Source organism: Gobio gobio (genome assembly GCF_949357685.1).
Source record: "Gobio gobio genome assembly, chromosome: 9".
NCBI classification, from domain to species: Eukaryota; Metazoa; Chordata; class Actinopteri; order Cypriniformes; family Gobionidae; genus Gobio; species Gobio gobio.
Window position 1 is genome coordinate 7,897,962 of NC_137115.1, and position 16,569 is coordinate 7,914,530.

Here is a 16,569-nt window from a genome sequence, read left to right on the forward strand (position 1 = left end):
TCAGTGATTAATAAGGTGTGGTGCAAGGATACCATGTGTTTAAAAAAATGATTAAAAAAACTATGATTTATGTGGTGTCTTTATATAACTGTAACTTGGCATCCCCTTTCTCAGGTCTACTGAGCCTTCGACATTTGAGAGACTGACCTTCAAAATCTGGAAATGGACACAGTGTTACCCTTTATGATTTGCTTACTGAAATGAAAGGCACAATGATCTGTAACTTTAGTACGTACTTGCTGGTGGAGCGGATGGGCTTGAGCACACCGACACTGTGGTGGTATTTGCTTCTCCCGACTTCGTCCTCCAACTCTTTTGCGTCAGGGGCATTGCCGCCATCCAATGAGAGGCCACCCTCAGCTCTCGCTGCCGTTTCAAAAGCATCCTGGGAGAAACATCAGCAGATCAGGTGTTTAGCTGCCAGTTTGTTTGGGTTTTTAAAAAAATGCATTCATTGCATTTCAGCACTTTTCACTGGAAAGATGTGACGATGCAAAATAAAAGTTGACAGGAAATGAAAGAAGACATGTTTGTCAGCAAGTATTGGGCAAGAACAAATATCATCAGCGGGAAAAAAAACAAGAGGAAGGAAACCAGTCAGACTCCTGAAACCATGCAACTCATAAAGGTCCAATAATTCCTGGGGTAAAAAACACCACAGTACGGGAAGGAACCTCCAGTCTCGTGCTGCACGTGGCATTAAACACAGGCAGCTGATGAAGACCATAATTGTAAGTTATGCACATGTTTAAATCATGTGTCTTGGCTTAACAAGTCACTGCAAAATTGTTAAGAAGACTCTTTAAGGCATGACACTACAGTAAAATCTTTAACTAATAAATACACACTTTCCCCAGCCGATTAATCAGTACATTTACACAACTGTTTTGTATTATAAGTTGTGAAATGTTATGTCACAACTTTAACACAGAAAGAATAAAGGCATAGTTCATTTTTTGCCCATTCTCATAATCCATCGTGTCATCGCGTTCATGATCAGACGTACGGCTGTATCATTGTCCTTATTTGCACATAGCTTTCATTTGAAGACGGCTTGAATTAAATATGAGCGAGTTAAATATGTGCGCATACACTGTGCTGGTCCATGTTTAGAGCACTAGAGTAGTGAAATATGGCCATTCAAATCTTGAAATGTGCTCGCTCTGGTCTGTACCTGATCTATATGGGGAGCGTTGTTAAACTCATCGCGGCGTTCAGCGCAGAAACCGCTCTTATGTACATGTTGTTTGAACTCTCTGCTGTAATGCAATTTCATGCGTAATACAGCGCAGTGATTGGGTTAAAAGAGCTCATTCTCATGAATAATTGGAGCGGCTGACGTAGAATCATGCCCGCAGCCAGTCACACACTCCGAAGGCACGCTTCTACATTTCGTGACATTGCGTCAACTTTGCTTTTCAACCCGGAAGAACAAAATTGCTCAGAAAAACGCATAAATAACCAATTTCCACTTATTGGTAAAATGTATGGGGGCTTTTAGTGTTTTCAGCGATGTACAGCCTGTACATATCTGTTCACATCTCAAAAAATATATGTTTTGGGGTTTCATGACCCTTTAAAGTTGTTAAAAACGTAAGTTGCGATAGTCTTTTCTTTCCTGTTGTCATGTATATCAGAGTCGAACGGCTTCTTGAACAAAACAAATGTGGGGCAGGACTTGATTTTGTCCATGGGGAATTGATTGGATGGTTGTGGTTTGCTATTGGTCGATCTCATGTGAGTGAAGAGAAGAGAGATGTCGCTGCAGGAGGGAGGGGAAGTTATTTTGATAATAAATTATTCTATAAAATTTTTTCCACAAAAACCAAGAATTGTCCATTTGGATTTCATCGTGTCTTTAAATATTGAAATTAGGCATTATCTAAATAGATATGCATTCATTTGTTTTAATTTTGTTGACATATTAGAGTTAAATATTTTTGCAGAAGGGGTTTTGGATATTTCTTTTTATCACTATTATTACATAAATCAGAAAATATTGTCAACAGTCAGAAAAATATACATTTTAACCATATTTTTTGTCTATAAATCAGGCAAATGAAAAGGCGAACTGAAATCTACAGACGCAAATAGATAAAGTGTAATACTATAAACACTTAAATGTGTATTTTGGATGTTTTCTTTCCACTTCTCTGAATTAACACGTTATGGAAGCAAAATAACCCAAAATATCAAATTTGACAGTGGTTTCGCTTGTAGAGTCTCGCCTTAATCAAATGTACTTGACCCCACGTGCAGATACACACTGCGACATGTGCCAATGACCACTCTAGTAAAAAATATTTTATTACAGGCCAGACAACAATAAAGTTTGTGCTGCCCACAGCCAGCTGAGACAACAGCCTATTATATGGGCCGTTGCCCTTGGTGACGAGCACTGTGGCGTATTCTGCTGACATCCAGGCTAAGTGTTCTGAGCAGTCAGAGTGTGTGTTTGTTTATATGTGTGTGTGTAAGCAAAGGCAGACGCTAGAATCTTTTAAAACCCAGGGAGGCAGAAAAAGCCAGCCGGATTAGCCCTCTAAAGGGAACAGCATGTACTTTAAAGCCCCACAGAGTGGGAATCTTCAAACACTGCTAGTGATATCATCATCTCATCAAACAAACTACGCCCAACTGAAGTCAGCTGCTAATCTACAAGAATCTCCAATAGTGAGAAAGAATATATACTGTATATATAGGGTGATACTATGGAGATGTTAGATTCCATTTGTTAACATTAGTTAACTATATATATACACCGCTCAGGCATAACGTTATGAGCTAATATTGTGTTGATCCCCCTTTCGCTGCCAAAACAGCCCTGACCCGTCGAGGCATGGACTGCACTAGACCCCTGAAGGAGTGCTGTGGTATCTGGCACCAAGATGTTAGCAGCAGATCATTTTAGTCCTGTAAGTTGTGAGGTGGGGCCTCCATGGATCGGACTTGTTTGTTCAGCACATCCCACAGATGCTTGTTTGTATTGAGATCTGGGGAATTTGGAGGCATGGATGGCAGGACCCAAGGTTTCCCAGCAGAACATTGCCCAAAGCATCACACTGCCCCCTCTGGCTTGCCTTCTTCCCATAGTGCATCCATGTGTTCCCCAGATAAGCGACGCACACGCACCCGGCCATCCACGTGATGTAAAAGAAAACTTGATTAATCAGACCAGGCCACCTTCTTCCACTGCTCCGTGGTCCAGTTCTGATGCTCACGTGCCCACTGTTGGCCCTTTCTGCGGTGAACAGGGGTCAGCATGGGCACCCTGACTGGTCTACGGCTATGCAGCCCCATTCGCAACAAACTGCAATTTGAGCTACAGTAGCTTGTCTGTTTGATTGGACCACACGGGCCAGCCTTCGCTCCCCACGTGCATCAATGAGCCTTGACCGCCCAGTTCACCACTGTTCCTTCCTTGGACCAGGACCACTTTTGATAGAGACTGACCACTGCAGACCGGGAACACCCCACAAGAGCTGCAGTTTTGGAGATGCTCTGACCCAGTCGTCCAGCCATTACAATTTGGCCCAAAGTAATTGTCTTTACATCTAACCTTTTCCATTCACAGACATCACCAAGAATAGAAAACAGTGTGAACCAATAGCCAAACAGCCATTTCTGCATTGTTTCAGGATCCTCTTGTACATAATGCATCCTTCGTATTATTGAATGTTTCATGGTTTTCAACAGTAATGAACACAAATGAATTCTTTCCCTGCCAGCTTTGCCAGCCAGCACCAGCATTTTTGTAGCCTGGATGCCAGCCGAATTTAGCCCCGCCCACAAAATGTTTTCTCGGGCAATTCGGTCTGGACTCGCTCCATAGAGGAGGAATTATGCCCGAACAGAAACTGTTCGGACCAATGAAATTGTCAGGGCGGGCTTTAGACGATGATGGACAGATGATCAACAGTAACGTAATCATCCACATCATCGAAGGCTCTTGGGTTGAATTTGCTCTTATCCTAAACGGAGAACTTGTTCGTATATGCATTCACCTTCACTATTTCTCTCAGAAACGATGATCGTGTTGGTAAGTACTCTGTGTATCCTTAAATTATTTTATTACTGCCAAAGATCGTTTACACTCATGTTTTTCTTGTAACGTTACTTAATCATGCGTGCGTGCAGACAGGGTTTCCAAGTGTTTTTGCAATGTCGCGCACAATTGCTACTCAAAACGTTTGGTTGGCAAAATATGTTATTTTGGCAAGGTTGCCTGCTAAAATTCGCATTCCTGGGTTTATATAATCACATAATTGGGGTCGCTTCAACCCGCGGACATGGAGAAAAACACGGACTTGGTAACAGTGCAGTTGAGTTCTGTTGACATTTGACAACTAACGTTACGCGTCGCTCCGTTGCTCTGATTGGTTGTGGGTCTATCCAATTGAGGTCTTTCCTGGCTCGGTTGAAACACGCCCCATAATCAAAGCTCAATGGAGCGGTACCAGACTCAAATTCTGACTAGAATTGAGTATGGCCACGCCAGGCTAGCATTTTTGATCATTTTTACAAAACTTACATGGTCCCCAGAATGAATATCTGAACATGCAATATATCAAAAGAACTGAGCCGCCTCTACTTTAAAAAAAAAAAAGAAAAAAAAAAAAAGTATTCTAGCTTAATGCATTATTTTGTTTTATCAACAATTGAATGTGGGTAAGTTTCATTACAAAATGCAACATTTTTAACTAAAAGGTGAGAAAGAAAACACATTTTTGTCACAGACTATGTCTGGATTGGATTTTGAACAATGATCAAAACATAGATGGAGTAGATCGAGTCCATCAACACCCCAAAGCTTCACAGTCCTATAGCTTGTCCTGGGTCGACATTTCATTCAGTAACATTAGGCAGTTTTGATTTGGGTTATCAGGTAGATAAGCAATGTTTCTATCGCTTGTTTCTGCTTCTTCTTCGCCTGTGTTTTGAACTGGAGCTTCTGTACTCTTTCAGAAGATGTGTAATAGCGCCCCCTACTGTATAACTGGGAAAGCGTGGATTGCCGGAAAATTTGTGTCATAAATGACGGAAAATTCTGTCAATGGCGGGGCAAAAGTTTGTGGTATAATTATAACCAACTAAAACACATTGACAGACTTGAAACTAACATTTAAAGATATGCTCATTAAATTCTCCTCTTTCCACAGTGAATTAATGGGGGCCCAATTAAAGTAAAATTAATTTTCCTATAAATAAATGCTTTTGAGCAGGCTAGACGATTTGGGGGGGAAAGATATCTAATTGCGATTTTCCTGTCACAGATGGGTTTGTTTAACAAAGCACAAGACGATGAAGAGTTCAAAATAGTCCTTTTTATTGAAAAAAAAAAATCCAAGAGAAACATGCAGGAGAGTAACGAGGAAATTACTTACAAACACAACATATAAATGCATACAAGAACAAACACTGAACAGAAAAAACTCAGGGCTTCATTACATAGGGAGAGGTAATCATCTGAACAGAAACAGGTGCATGGAACTAATCAACAACCAAGGAAAGCAGAACACAGGCAAATGGGAACAGGGAGAATAACAACAAAACACAAGAAACTAAACATAAAACTGACATTACAGCATTTGTTTCCAGGCAGACCGTTAAAGAACGCAACAAACACATCTCGCGGACATCCTGTAGAATTCAACCAATCAGATGATGACTTTGAAACTCCTGAAGGGTTTCCAGAAAAGTGTGCCATATGCATCAGACGTTCAGCCAAGGGTCCGTGGGTGTGACCACGTCTGAGGCTGAAACTATGGAGACTCTGGTAGATGAAGAGCCGATGAGACCCCGCAACATTTATGGCTCTGGAGACCAAGGCGAATCCGCAACAACGAGCCTCCGGAGGTGGAGCCCGGGTGCCAGAGGACTAAACCGACGTAGAGCGACGGGCTCGTGGCTGGAGGTGGAGCATAGTGGAGTAGACAAAGGAGGAGCCGAGGAGCTGAAGGGAACCAGTAGAGGCGGAGCTGATGGACTGGCTGGATTTGGAAGAGGAGGTGGGAAAGGGAGGCTGGGTGGAATCTCTGGAGATGCAGGAGACTTGGAGCTTTTCCCATTCATAAACTTCTGCAGAGACCAGCTGTAGCTCACCCTCAGTGGTAGTGGGTGGCCGGGCTTTCCTCCATTCACTCGTACACTATGAGCCGCCGCAGAGGTACAGATGAAGTTGCCGGCTCACACACCTGGTCAGTCTCAGTGGGGCGTTCGGGCTCCGGGGCGATGGTTGGCTCAGTCTTTCCATCTGGCTTGTTTATCAGGCAGGCTCGGACTCTCAGTCTGCGGTGGGCTCAGGCATTCACTCCGTGCAGAGTGAGGGAGATGGCTGGCTGGCTGGCTGGCTGGTCTGGAGTGGGGCAGATGGTGCAAGCAGATCCATTGTTCACCAGCACCCACTCCACAAATGCAGCAAAATCCTCTTGAGGACCAACACCAGATAGACATGCCTTGCACCACTCGTTTAGGCTTGATCAAAAAAATACACAGGGAGCGGTTGGGGAAATTGGTATGCCAGATCTAGAAAATCACTGGTGTGGTCCTTGAGATGATTATTCCCTTGCTCTAAACAGACCAGGTGAATGGCCGGAAAAAACAATCTGCTTTTGGTTCGGTCTTCAGTCACAAATTGTGTGGCTTTAACAAAGTGCACGACGATGGCAAGTTCACAACAGTCCTTTTATTAAACAAAATCCAAGAGAAACATACAGGAGAATAACTAGGAAATAACTTGCAACCATTACACATAAATGCAAATGAGACCGAACACTGAACAGAAGGAACTCAGTGCTTAAATTACATAGGGAGAATAACAACAAAACACAATAAACTAAACATAACCCTGACATCTCCCTCACAAAATGCTATTTAAAAAGCAATTCCAGGTTTGCTGTGCTTGATTGTAGGGCTGCACAATTTGGCCAAAGTTTTATGAATATATATCAATACTAACTATATAATAATAATATGTATTATCTTTATTACTACTACTACTATTAAATAAAAAAGACTAAACAAAACAAAAAATATTATTATTATAATATTTCACTGTAAAAAAAGAAGAAAAAAGTAGTATAAAATGACCATAACTATATTGAAAGCAGTCTTAATTTCTACTTTTTCAAGCGTTAAAGGGGTAATGAATTGAAAAGACAACTTTTCATTCAGCCTTTAATATATAAAAGTTAATCGTGATATATATCCTGTAAGAATATATATCAAAGAATATCCTGTAAGTTTCGGAGCTGAAAACTTACGTAACACTCATGTTTAAGTGCCTAGAGGTAAGCCTTGAGCTAAAAAAAACCCTAAGAGAAATCCTTTATTTGAGGTGTTGTTGGTTCATTGTGCTGCGATTTGTGATCAGACTCGGGCCAGGGCTCGCAAAGCCCAATGTCCCGGGGCTATGCGTTTTCCAGACGGGCAACCAAAACGTATCAAACGTACCTGCCCAATGGACTATCTTAAATAGTGAAATAACATTCCTTTCTTGATGTGCGTTGTTCACTCTCTTGACTTGATATTTGAAGGAAAAATACAATCGCGAAAGTTTTGATCATGCTTTGATTTGTCTGACTCTGCAGTGAGGCTTGTGTGTGTGTGTTAGTGATGCGCGGTTTTTGGTTATATCCACCGATCGGGTAGGCCAAGTAATAAAAAAACAACATTCCAATGAATTGCGGGTGGATGAGAGATAAATCATTGTGTTTGTTTGATAAAGACATTTTCCGGAATGAATCATTCCGGTTGCCGTTTCCCACACGCTTTCAAAACATTTCCTCACGTGTACTCACGGGGGAGCTGATAATATGCAAAGCTTATCCAATCATAGCAGTGGGCGTTTACTTCCAAGTCTTCAGTGCGGCACACCCATAAATACCAAGCGTTCCATGAGAGAGCCTCAAAACCAGGGTAGAAAATAGCCTATTACTTATTCATTATGATGTCTTTGAATGTAAAAACCATGCAAATGTCCTAAGTTGACCTCAGACAACAGTATTTATTTTATTTTTTTTAAGCCTGTTTATGACCCATCAAACTTTTATTTTGACATTGATTTTAATTTCTAATTTGTGAAGATGGTTGGCACTAGTTTGCATTCCCAAATGCACGTTAAATTGACCAAACTTCTGTCGCTGTGAGGTGCTGAAAACACCAGCCAATCATAAGCTGCTCATGATGAACACAGCGCTTGTATTTAATTAAAATTGGGGTGACCAGCAAAAAACTTTATGTTTTGCTTTCATGTCCCATGCTTCCACAAAAAAAGGATACTGGCAGAAGAGATGAGTAGTTCTCCACAATCCACTGCAAATTTGCACTCAGATGTCCAACCCCTTATACACTATCCAATCACTTCCCGATGAATAAAAGCCAAACCATTTTTCTAGTTGAATATGCTAATCCATTTGGAAAAGTGTAAGTGTAAAAGTGTAATGCGGTTTAATGTTAACTTTTATTTTTAAATGTTCGCATTTTACAACATTAACATGCCACATTCACAATCACGAGCTGAAAAAGGCTTGATTGTCTCAAGCATTAACTAATGATGAAGCAGATTTTAAATGAGTCTGTCTATAGAAGCAGATACTGAAGCGTTACAAGGGTTTAAAACACTGGGAGCATGTTAGTTTCATGTCAAATATATTAGCTGCAGACCACAGAATATATTCACAGATGTCTGTGATATATTAAGCACGTTTTTTGCAGAAATGGGCAGAGAAAACGTGCAGAAACACAGCAAATTTTCGCCCCATGAATTAGCCCAGCTTTAGCATTTCTGTCACAAGCTCTCATGGGAAACAGGCTGGGGGAAAAAAAGTGATCTGGGACTGATCAGAATGCATGAGGGAACGAGAACAGAATGATCCAGACACCAAAGACACACTGAGAACGACAGCTCAGCTACAGGAAAAGACGGTAATAAAATGGACAAGAGAGTAAATGGTTAAATGTATTTTTGTTTATGCCACTTACACAGCAATGTATCACATTATTTACGTAACACTCATGTTTAAGTGCCTAGAGGTAAGCCTTGCGCAAAAAAAACCCTACGAGAGACGGTGAAGAATTTGACATGTCTGGCTGTATTAGATGAATGAGAGAATCCTCGCATGAAGCGTTTCGCAATGCTCCTCAGCGCGCGCAGGATGTCCCCCTCCCCTCCCGTCTTCACCACTCTTCTTCCCATGTCCCTCTAATACACTCACGTTGCACAAACACACAGATTGCCTGAGCTCTAAGGGGGGGGCATCAGCCTATCAGCAGGCAAGCCTGCTGCACGCATCATCGGAACCCAGGACTGCAATTGGCTGTCAGTGCCAAAATAGGTGGGTCTAGATTATGTAAACAGACCGAGCTTCTAAATACAGGGCGAGCAGCCAATCGCTGCACACACTGCACAAACACGGCTTCCCTAGTGATGTACTGAGTGGCTGAGAGATACAGAGAGAGATACAGAGAGAGAGAGAGAGAGAGAGAGAGAGAGAGAGAGAGAGAGAGAGAGAGAGAGAAAGGTAGTGTGATGGAACAAGACAAAGAAAATTGTGGCCAGCACAGGACTCTCTCTTAACATGCTGACAAATGCTGACGGCAGGAGTGAAACAAACAAAACAAACACAAAGGGCTTGGCTACCTTACTGAACAAACAACAGCTGCAGCATTTTAATGTTAAAGAGTTAGTTCACCCAAAAATGAAAATTATGTCATTAATTACTCTCATGTCGTTCCAAACCCATAAGACACTTGTTCATCTTCAGAACACAAATGAAGATCTTTTGATGAAATCTGAGATTTCTGTCCCTCCATTGACAGCTACGCAACTACCACTGACGCTTCAATAAGTTCATAAAGAGATCATAAAACTAATCCAAATAAATTGAGCGGTTTAGCCCAAATTTTCTGAAGAGGCTCGATTACTTTGCATGATGAAAAAATTTAATTTAGGCTTTTATTCACACAAACATTGATCAAAACATTGACGCTCAACTGAACCTGCTTGACGTGCGAGAACAAACTTCTTGCGGAAGCTCAAACGTGCTCACACTGCACTTCTCGTTCCATTGACTTCCATTCAAGTGCATGCAAATACCTCAGACTAGAAACGCAAGCTTGTGCCAAAAGGTTTCGCATGCGTTCCAAAGTTTAAGTCTGGTGAACTCTGACCTGCGAATTCGCATCACATGACCAGACGTGACCAGTAGAAGATCGATGCGAATGCGATATTTTTGCATTGAAGTCGAGTAGATTGTATATTTTTTACATTTTGAGTGTTATATTTTTTGTTATATGTTGAATTCATGTTATAAAAAAGACGCTTAAGAGCGTGACGTCATATCCCAACCGTTGCAGTGTCCGAAGAAATTTTGCATGCTCAAAGTCTAGTGTGACCGCGGCTTAACACGAGAATGAACCTCATTGGTTCTCACAGAAGCTCAAACGTGCTGCGTAACACAAGAATGAACCTCATTGGTTCTTGCAGAAGCTCAAACGTGATGCGTAACACGAAAATTAACCTCATTGGTTCTTGCTGAAGCTCAAACGTGATGCGTAACACGAGAATGAACCTCATTGGTTCTTGCTGAAGCTCAAACGTGATGCGTAACACGAGAATGAACCTCATTGGTTCTTGCTGAAGCTCAAACGTGATGCGTAACACGAGAATGAACCTCATTGGTTCTTGCTGAAGCTCAAACGTGATGCGTAACACGAGAATGAACCTCATTGGTTCTTGCTGAAGCTCAAACGTGATGCGTAACACAAGAATGAACCTCATTGGTTCTTGCAGAAGCTCAAACGTGATGCGTAACACGAAAATTAACCTCATTGGTTCTTGCAGAAGCTCAAACGTGATGCGTAACACAAGAATGAACCTCATTGGTTCTTGCGGAAGCTCAAACGTGATGCGTAACACGAGAATGAACCTCATTGGTTCTTGCTGAAGCTCAAACGTGATGCGTAACACGAGAATGAACCTCATTGGTTCTTGCTGAAGCTCAAACGTGATGCGTAACACGAGAATGAACCTCATTGGTTCTTGCTGAAGCTCAAACGTGATGCGTAACACGAGAATGAACCTCATTGGTTCTTGATGAAGCTCAAACGTGATGCGTAACACCAAAATTAACCTCATTGGTTCTTGCAGAAGCTCAAACGTGATGCGTAACACAAGAATGAACCTCATTGGTTCTTGCTGAAGCTCAAACGTGATGCGTAACACGAGAATGAACCTCATTGGTTCTTGCAGAAGCTCAAACGTAATGCGTAACACGAGAATGAACCTCATTGGTTCTTGTAGAAGCTCAAACGTGATGCGTAACACGAGAATGAACCTCATTGGTTCTTGTTGAAGCTAAAACATGATACGTAACACGAGAATGAACCTCATTGGTTCTTGCAGAAGCTCAAACGTAATGCGTAACACGAGAATGAACCTCATTGGTTCTTGCTGAAGCTCAAACGTGATGCGTAACACAAGAATGAACCTCATTGGTTCTTGCAGAAGCTCAAACGTGATGCGTAACACGAGAATGAACCTCATTGGTTCTTGTTGAAGCTAAAACATGATACGTAACACGAGAATGAACCTCATTGGTTCTTGCTGAAGCTCAAACGTGATGCGTAACATGAGAATGAACCTCATTGGTTCTTGTTAAAGCTCAAACGTGATGCGTAACATGAGAATGAACCTCATTGGTTCTTGTTAAAGCTCAAACGTGATGCGTAACACACGAGAATGAACCTCATTGGTTCTTGCAGAAGCTCAAACGTGATGCGTAACAAGAGAATGAACCTCATTGGTTCTTGCAGAAGCTCAAACGTGATGCGTAACACGAGAATGAACCTCATTGGTTCTTGCAGAAGCTCAAACGTGATGCGTAACAAGAGAATGAACCTCATTGGTTCTTGCAGAAGCTCAAACGTGATGCGTAACACGAGAATGAACCTCATTGGTTCTTGTGGAAGCTCAAACGTGATGCGTAACACGAGAATTAACCTCATTGGTTCTTGCAGAAGCTCAAACGTGATGCGTAACACGAGAATGAACCTCATTGGTTCTTGCAGAAGCTCAAACGTGATGCGTAACACGAGAATGAACCTCATTGGTTCTTGTGGAAGCTCAAACGTGATGCGTAACACACGAGAATGAACCTCATTGGTTCTTGCAGAAGCTCAAACGTGATGCGTAACAAGAGAATGAACCTCATTGGTTCTTGTGGAAGCTCAAACGTGATGCGTAACACGAGAATTAACCTCATTGGTTCTCGCACGTCAAGTGAACATGCTTGAGCTTCTGTTTACCTTAACTGATGAGTGAGTTGATGAATGTTTATATGTGAATAAAAGCCTAAATTCAATCTGTTCATCATATAAAGCGATTGAGTCTCTTCAGAAAATGTGGACTAAACCTCTCAATTCATATGGATTAGCTTTACGATCTCTTTATGAACTTTTTGAAGCGTCAAAGTGGTGGAGGTGTTGCTGTCAATGGAGGAACAGAAAGCTCTCACATTTCCTCAAAAGATCTTCATTTGTGTTCTGAAGATGAACGAAAGTCTTGCGGGTTTGAAACGGCATGAGGGTGAGTTATTATTGACAGAATTTTCATTTTTTGGGTGAACTAACCCTTTAAAGGCACAGTCAACTCAAAAATGAAAAGCCTGTTACCTTTTATTCACCCTCATGTCACGTTGCAAACCTGTAAGACTTTTTTTTGTCACACAAAAAAATATATTCTGGAAGAAAAAAAATGTGTCCGTGCAATAAAAGTCGATGTAGTCCACTGAAATCAATTATATGGACAAACAGTTGAAACATGCAAAATATCTTCATTGTTTCATATCGGACAGAAAATCATACAGGTTTGGACCAACATTAATATTGTGATGATTCAATTTTAATTTTTTTGGGTGGACTATCCCAGCCAACACATTACTAGCACATATTTGGGAAAACATCACAGTTTGTCAGAACCACAGTCCAGAAACTGAATCAATCTTAAACAGAATATCATTGTGTTTAACAGAGTAGTATTTTTAAACTCTGTATGCAATATATTTAGAGGTCGGATGGGTGTTTTCAAAATTGCTAGAGTATATTTGAAGAGGAGAATATATCAGACTCTTGCAAGGAAATTTAAGGAGTCGGATTCCACCTAACAATTTCGGTTATTTAATGTGAAACTCCCGATTGCATGGATTACTATTGGATCACGCCAGTGAAATTTCAACCAAGCAACAGTAAACTTGACCACACTTTAAGGCAGAGAGCTTTGGTCGCATCCAAGAATCAATATTAAAAACGTCAGGAAAATAATGTGTTCCAGTATTTTTTTTAAAGGGATAGTTTACTCAAAAATGAAAATTAGCCCATGATTTACTCACCCTCAAGTCATCCTAGGTGTATGTGACCTTCTTTCAGACGAATAAAATCGGAGTTATATTAAAAAAGTCCTGGCTAATCCAAGCTTTATAATGGCAGTAATTGTTGCTCTGTTTTTGAAGTCCCGTCAAATAACTGCTCCACACGGCTCTGGGGGGTTAATAAAGGCCTTCTTTGTGAAAGAAAAATATCCATATTTAAAACTTTATAAAGTAAAGTTTAGGTATTAAATTTCAATAAGTGTTGAAAGTGCCTCTGCAGGTTAAAATGCTTAAGCTACCAGTAACGCTAGTCAGGCGTAGCGTAAGCATTTTGAACGGCGAGAGGCACTTTCCACACTTTTTCCACGGAAGGCGATCGGCTGGAACTTTACTTTATAAAGTTTTAAATAATTGAACAATTACTGATATTATAAAGCTTGGATTAGCCTGGACTTTTTTAATATAACTCCGATTGTATTCGTCTGAAAGAATGATGTCATACACATCTAGGATGACTTGAGGGTGAGTAAATCATGGGCTAATTTTCATTTTTGGGTGAACTGTCCCTTTAAATGGAATCTTTACAAGTAAGAATTGATTGCCATTTATAAGAGTTGAGAGGCTGTATTGTGTGCATTCAAGAAGGAGGCAAGTACATTCAAACATTTGATTTCCAATCAAAAATCTGAAAAAGCACAATAAATGCAGCGTATGATGAACTAACCTGCACTTTAGACAGCTCATAATGGTCCTCTTCAGGTCCGGGTAAGGTCTCTCTGGACGATACAGTCCTGTACGCAGAACCAGATGCCAGACAGTCCTTTCCCAAATCATGTCCTTTCATCTTCTTTTACCAACATAGGAGCGCTTTTGTTGCTTCAACTCTGATCTTTATCTTGTCAAACTCACCAAATCTAAACAGACGAGAGATGGGTTATTAGCATGAATGGAAATGTTGCTCTTATTTAGTCAGTATCGATCCAGCACATTATATACACAAATCCCTTTTATCCCTTTTAAGTCGTCCATTGAAGTCTGACAGGATGGCATTGTTGTAGGTAAATTATTGTATTTTAATGTTAAAGGCGCAGATGCTCAAAAATGAAAACCCTGTTACCATTTATTGACCCTCATGTCAAACCTGTAAGACTTTTTTGTCACACAAAAGAAGATATTATGAAAAAGGTCAGTGTTTTTTCATCCATACAATAAAAGTCAATGTAGTCCACTGCTGTTTTAGACCCCAATGACTTCAATTGTATAACTGGCCAGACTGTCCAATATTAATTCCAGTAAATGTTGTCAGCATGAAATCACTATTAGTAGGAACGTTTAGCTGTCACAAAGCATATTAAACCGCCCCTGTCTAGATCTTATTTTTGGCCACATGCCTTGGTGAATTTTACAAAACATCACTAGGGCTATCACTAATGATTATTTTGACGATTAATAAGTTAATTTTTTGTGGTAATAAAAATATATATAACTTAATAATAATGCGGTTTAATCGCAATTTAATCGCAATCGACGATGTTTTAAAATCGAGTACTCTAAATTAATTGAATAAACGCAACAGCCCTAAACATTACATTTCAATCCAAAGCCAAAACAAAGGGACCATTGAGATATTTATTTTCATGACAACCACATTTTCACCACAAAATAATCATGAAATGCATCCCGAAGTTTTGCAATTCCCATTAGCCTTCATAATTTGAATAAGCAAATGGACGCCAGTTCCACAAATCCTGCCATAACGATGTATGAACTATTTAGAAACATACACTTTTTCTTACACATTATAGTGAAAATGTGCTCGATTCTCATGAAGCATTGTCACAATCCAAAACATCTTAGCAGTGCTAAAAATAGACTTAATGTCCTTTAGGCTATATGGTGTATTTCTTCATTCTTTTATGTGATATGTCCAGACAAGTTCTTGACAGGAATCACGTGACTCTACCTATGATGCCCACAAATGTTGCTAATCGTGTTGACTAAACAGGCAGCTCGCAAGATGTTGAGACATGGCGAATATCTTGGACAATTGTGATGCTGCTGGGAATGAATATACACATCAATACATTGATTTATTTAAAGGGAGAGCGGCATTTACTCCATTACGCTTCGACTAATGGCTACATTCTCGGAAGACACAACAAAAGTACAAATGACGCAGGCATTAGATACCGCTAGGATAAGGCGTTAAATCTTTATCCTGTTTATCTGGGTGTAACGTTAACGATAATAGGCCTCGCATCTCCTCCAGTCAGAAGAGAACAAACAGTTCCCGAAAATACTGAAAACAACAGACCACACGGGCTTCATACTGGGGCATCTACTGGCTTTTTAGACTAAACAAACCACGGGGAGATATACATTTATTAACATTAACGTTACCTAATCAGATAATATCTGTCTTTTTATTATGGCCAAAATAATCCCATTCTTGTTGTAATAATCCCAATAATGCCTTTGTTAGAGATAATTCTCCCACTTATTCTGTATCTATGTCTCATATATTACAATTATATGTACATGTATCATCAACAATAATATCTTCTGCATATATCAATATCTCGTCTAACCGGAGTGCATCATCTGAAGTGTAACGTACTGAGACAATAGATATCACCTACATCAGGATACAAGACGTTGCCCTATAAAAACAGCGCAATATGCACAAGCAAGACGCTTTTTTAATATTGGCTTTAGTATTTTTAAGAGTCAATATAATTATTTGCTAGGACATGACAAATTCAGTTAAAACGAATAACATTTTAAAATATTTTTCAAGTAGGGTGACAGAATTACAGTTGTTTTTAACATGCAAAATACACTATAATAAATCTTATTTTGCTTATTGAAGATAAAGATAAAGATAAAAGATAAAAGTGTCCTTTGCAGCAGATACCTGTTCCTCTGGTAGGTCTGCGGATCTTCAACAGCGGATGGAGCAAAACAACTTCGTTATAAACCAGCTATTTGAAGGATTCGGATGGTGGTCGTTCTGGGAAATGTAGTGTAGTGGAATTCTACTACAAGTTCCCATCGTTCAAGTGCCGATACGATGGAACTACAGCACCCACAGTTCACTTCGCGATGAATGCGTCAGAGCTCTGTAAGTGGGCGGGGCTTAACGCGCGAGTAAAAGGGACGCGCATCCTCTGCAGTCAAACGCTAGTATTACAACACGATGATA

The 16,569-nt window shown here is 40.4% G+C and overlaps 1 protein-coding gene across 1 annotated transcript in view; it reads right to left on the bottom strand.

The window, feature by feature from the left end:
- abcc5 (ATP-binding cassette, sub-family C (CFTR/MRP), member 5) overlaps nucleotides 1-16,325 on the bottom strand; it is a 56,585-nt gene extending 40,260 nt beyond the window's left edge. Inside the window, exons 1-3 of the mRNA XM_079825699.1 lie at nucleotides 16,282-16,325; nucleotides 14,092-14,281; nucleotides 237-385 (exon numbers count right to left, since the gene is read on the bottom strand). Coding sequence (XP_079681825.1) covers nucleotides 237-385; nucleotides 14,092-14,211 — 269 coding nt within the window. The 5' untranslated portion in view covers nucleotides 14,212-14,281; nucleotides 16,282-16,325. The remainder of the gene's footprint in view (nucleotides 1-236; nucleotides 386-14,091; nucleotides 14,282-16,281) is intronic.
- Nucleotides 16,326-16,569: the final 244 nt, after the last annotated feature.